Source organism: Austrofundulus limnaeus, unplaced genomic scaffold, assembly GCF_001266775.1.
Source record: "Austrofundulus limnaeus strain Quisiro unplaced genomic scaffold, Austrofundulus_limnaeus-1.0 Scaffold146, whole genome shotgun sequence".
Lineage (NCBI taxonomy): Eukaryota > Metazoa > Chordata > Actinopteri > Cyprinodontiformes > Rivulidae > Austrofundulus > Austrofundulus limnaeus.
In genome coordinates, this window is record NW_013952548.1 from 128,674 (window position 1) to 132,771 (window position 4,098).

Below are 4,098 nucleotides of genomic sequence, written 5' to 3' on the forward strand. Positions count from 1 at the left end.
AAAGAGATGTGGTGGCATTTCACCATAAAAGTGTTTGTTTCATGCGTTCTTTGTAATTCGCAAAAGGAGTATTGCAATATTGAATATTTTAATGTTGTAGCTTTTGTTTTTATTCTTATTGTTAATAGTCTAATATTAAGATAGATTGGGCAACATACATAAAGGAGGTACTCATTCAGAATTAAATAAATAAACAAACCTAACTCTACAACTAGAAGGTAAGCACACTGAGCAGCTCAGGTAATAGTCTTCTGAAAATCATCCAACCGTTWAGGGTAATTTGAAAGCACAATTACACAGGTGAAGCTGTTGAAAAAAATAATATCGGGGAAAATAAAGCAAAAGATAATTGCCACTAGAGGTGTCTGGATGGAACGAAAATTGGGAAAAATAAGTAAAATAAAAATTTGAACTTGCCAAAGTCTCAAACCAAATAACAAAGACAACAACCTCATCCAAAGACATTACCTGTAATTCCAGTCCATCTGCTCAACACAGAGGTTTCAGTGGTAACTACTGTCAGCGGCACCATTATCTGCAGTTGTGATGTTAAACACGCATGAAACAGCTTCTGAAGTACACCATTTAACCCTCATTTTCTTAAATCAAAGGCTTTTCTTCAATGCACAACCCCAAATTGTCAGAATGACGGGAACAAAGCRTCTCTGTAATGATGCTGAGTGCACGGGGAGGGGGTGGGGGGCTTCTCAGCCCAATTCTCTGATTGCTCGTGCACTGAAGTCTCCTTTTTTTGTTCTATATTTTCAGATTGGATTATGTTTTTTCAGGGTGGTAAATTAACATGTAAATGTGGATCATAATATGAATTGCATTAATTTTACAGTCACTTTACAGCAGTTTGTCTGCGCTCTCTACCATTTGCAATCAAAGGGTCACTGAGTGGGTGGGCTGGAAAAGTTCTCTTGATGGATTTTTAGTGGTGATATCTTTAGCAAATATAAAGTTTTCCTGAAATAAATGAGTTTGTGGTTTAAATCAAGACACACGTGTTCACTTGACCTTGCTTTTCTCTTGAGGAAACATGGTTTTATCACAATGTTGTTGCCTTTAGAACGCTGGCGTTTTACAGCATAATCAAATACTGAATATTCAATAATGTCCCAGTTTTGTGCTGCATCAAACTTGAGGATGTGAGAAAGGTGGTGGTCTGTAGGAATATTTTTGTTGTTCGTTGACTATTTTTTTTGTGTGAATGTTTTTCTTGGTTCCTGTTATATAAAAAAAATCCAGATTACAACATGTAAACTACCTTAACTTTGTGATGTCATCAGACTGGGACGGCCGGGGGTGGACTGCTTCTGTCAACATGAGAGTGGAGCAGCAGTTCTTCAACTTCAATTTCTCATCAATGAGGTWAGCTTGAAACCATAATAAAGATTTAAACCCACACAATCTGTTGTTAGACTGATTTGACCAACTTTTTGTTTGTTTGTTTGTTTGCTTGTTTGTTTTAGTCCTGCCTTACAAATCAAACTTTTACAGCCCTGATTCTGAGTGCTAATAGTTCACTTCATTATTGAAGACTTTCATGTATCATACTGATGTGAAATAATAATTTTCACCTCATCTGTAAACGATCTTAATGGTTGAGCTCATTGGTTTGTATATACCAGGCATGGGCAATCCTGGTCCTTGATGGCCGCAGCCCTGCATGTTTTACTTGTTTCTCTGCTCCAACAAATCTGATATGAATGAATAAATAATTATCAGGATTCTGCAGTATGGAGGACCAAACTGACATAATTTAAAATCAAAGCAGAATTATATGAACCACTAAATAAATACACTTAAAATGCACCAATTAAATTTAAAAAAAGAACTTTATCTCCTGTTTTGTATTTTAATTGACTTTCATTTGTGTGTCTTAAATGTTTATACTAAAATACTTTTATATTTTTTCCATTAAGTCTTTATTTCTATGTGTTGCATGCTTGTGCCGCCTCAATTTAGCCTAAAGTTTAGTTTGAAACAAAGGTACGGAGGAGAAAATTACCTGTGCATTTATTTTTAACCAAACTTTAAGCTAAACTGCGGCAGCACAAGCGTGCAAAACATAGAAATAAAAAGACTTGTTGGACAAAATTGTAAAAATAATTCAATTTAAGCATTCAAGAGACACAAATGCATGTACAAGTAAAAACTATGTAAAATATGTATTAAAAACATTACAATTTTAAATGATATGTTAAAATATATAATTTATTGGAACTCAGCTGGAAAAAGAAATATGAAGATCAAATAAATGATAAAACATGAGGTAAAGTTCTCCTTTTTAATTTATTTGGTGTATTTTAAATGTATTTATTTATTTATTTAACCATTCATTTATGTATTTCTGCTTTTATTTTTAACTATGTCAGTTTCGGTCCCCCATACTGTAGAACTTGGAAGAGGTAATTCAGTGATTGAATCAGGTGTGTTGGAGCAGGGAAAATGTAAAACATGTAGGGCTGTGGTCCTTGAGTACCATAATTGCCCACCCCTGGTATAGACCATACTTAGTTTTAAATAGCAACAAAATAATGTGACCATATAAATTAAGTGTGTACAAAAGATGATATAAAATATATAAAACTATATAATAATTCTGACTTTAAATTCAGAAGTCTTTAATATTACGACTTATTACGGCTTTAATCTTGTAATATTATGACTTTATTCTCGTAATTTTACAGCTTTAATCTCGTAATATTACAACTTTAATTCTCATAATATTTTAACTTTATCCTCGCAGTATTATGACTTTAATATCATATTATTATTATTTTAAAAATCATAATTAAAACTAAATAAATCTCATAGTGTGGCCCTAATTCTCTGTCGTAAAAAAATAACATGGTTAAGAAAACATTATTATATTTTTCAGTAAGACCACAAAAAATCTTTTTTGTTTAGAGAATGACAAAAACACTGACTTGCGGAGGTGTTTTGTGTCAAATCTGTGATTTTAGAATGTTAACTGTGGTTTAATGCATGTCCTTTGAGTTGTGTTTACACAAAACTGTAGGTGTATTAAGGGGAGAAATGGTCCTTGTTTTCAGTAAAGAGCAGAAGTCAGGTCACACTCCTAGAACATAGAGCTTTCTCTTTTCCACGTCCTCTTTTATTCCACCGTAATCCCTCACCACCACCCCTCCTCTTCTTTTTTGCTTTTGCATCTTTATCCAGTTTATTTCTTTTTAAGCCCACTGGCTCTTTCAGCCCACTTCTCCATCACTCATGGCCTACTTGTGATGTGTCTGTGGCAAATGGAGGTGGATGAGCTTGACGAGGGGTTTGTGTATTTGGATGACAGGTACTGACTTTGGATGTGGGTGTAACTATGTGTGTAAGAGTTGAAGYACTCAGATGTGTAGTAAGTTTGTGTACCTGTGTAACATTTGGTGTGTTGCTGGAAGCTTGCATGCTTCACCGCTGTTTGGGATCAAGTGGATTTGTAAAAGCTTGCATCCCTGTTTGACTGACTCCATGTGTGTTCATGGATGTGTAACAGTAATGTAGTTTAGTTTCTACAAAATTGCTCACTATAATGCTCATTTATGATTTTGCCAAATTATCTTTAGTTCCCAACTTGTTTCACATTATGAGCACAGACACATCTGCTTGTGCAGCCCCCACAACTGGGCCGCAGGTTAAGAATATCTGGTTTAAATCACATTTTCAGATATTTTCCTGGATGGTTACGTGAATTTGGGTTTACAGAAGCTAAATAAATTATTTACAACTAGACCGAAGCACATAGAAATAACAGGGGTTAACTCGTTAGCGTTAGCGATAGCATTGTTATCACAGGCTAATTACTTAAAATAGCACAACTCACTACTTACCTGGGCAGAAACAAGTCAACAGCTTTTCTGGATCCTAAACAGTTGACCCAACCTGAAATAAAACCAAAACGCTTTTTAAAAGCTTACATCTGGCTTGTCGTAGAATATGAGGTCTGCAGCACCAGATAGTTTATGTCAATTGCCTCGATGCCGGGTAAATCCCCCAGATTATTTGACAAGTCTTTTTTATGAAGACAGTATGGATCATATCTAAATGCATCTTTTTTCACATTACAGTGGGTAAAATAAG

At 34.7% G+C, this 4,098-nt stretch overlaps 1 protein-coding gene across 12 annotated transcripts in view; it reads left to right on the forward strand.

Moving 5' to 3' along the window:
• stxbp5l (syntaxin binding protein 5L) overlaps positions 1 to 4,098 on the forward strand; it is a gene marked incomplete at its 3' end in the record, with an annotated part of 161,945 nt that overhangs the window by 72,545 nt on the left and 85,302 nt on the right. For all 12 annotated transcript variants that reach the window (XM_014016476.1, XM_014016480.1, XM_014016477.1 and 9 more), the window contains 1 exon segment: positions 1,293 to 1,374. In XM_014016476.1, coding sequence (XP_013871930.1) covers positions 1,293 to 1,374 — 82 coding nt within the window.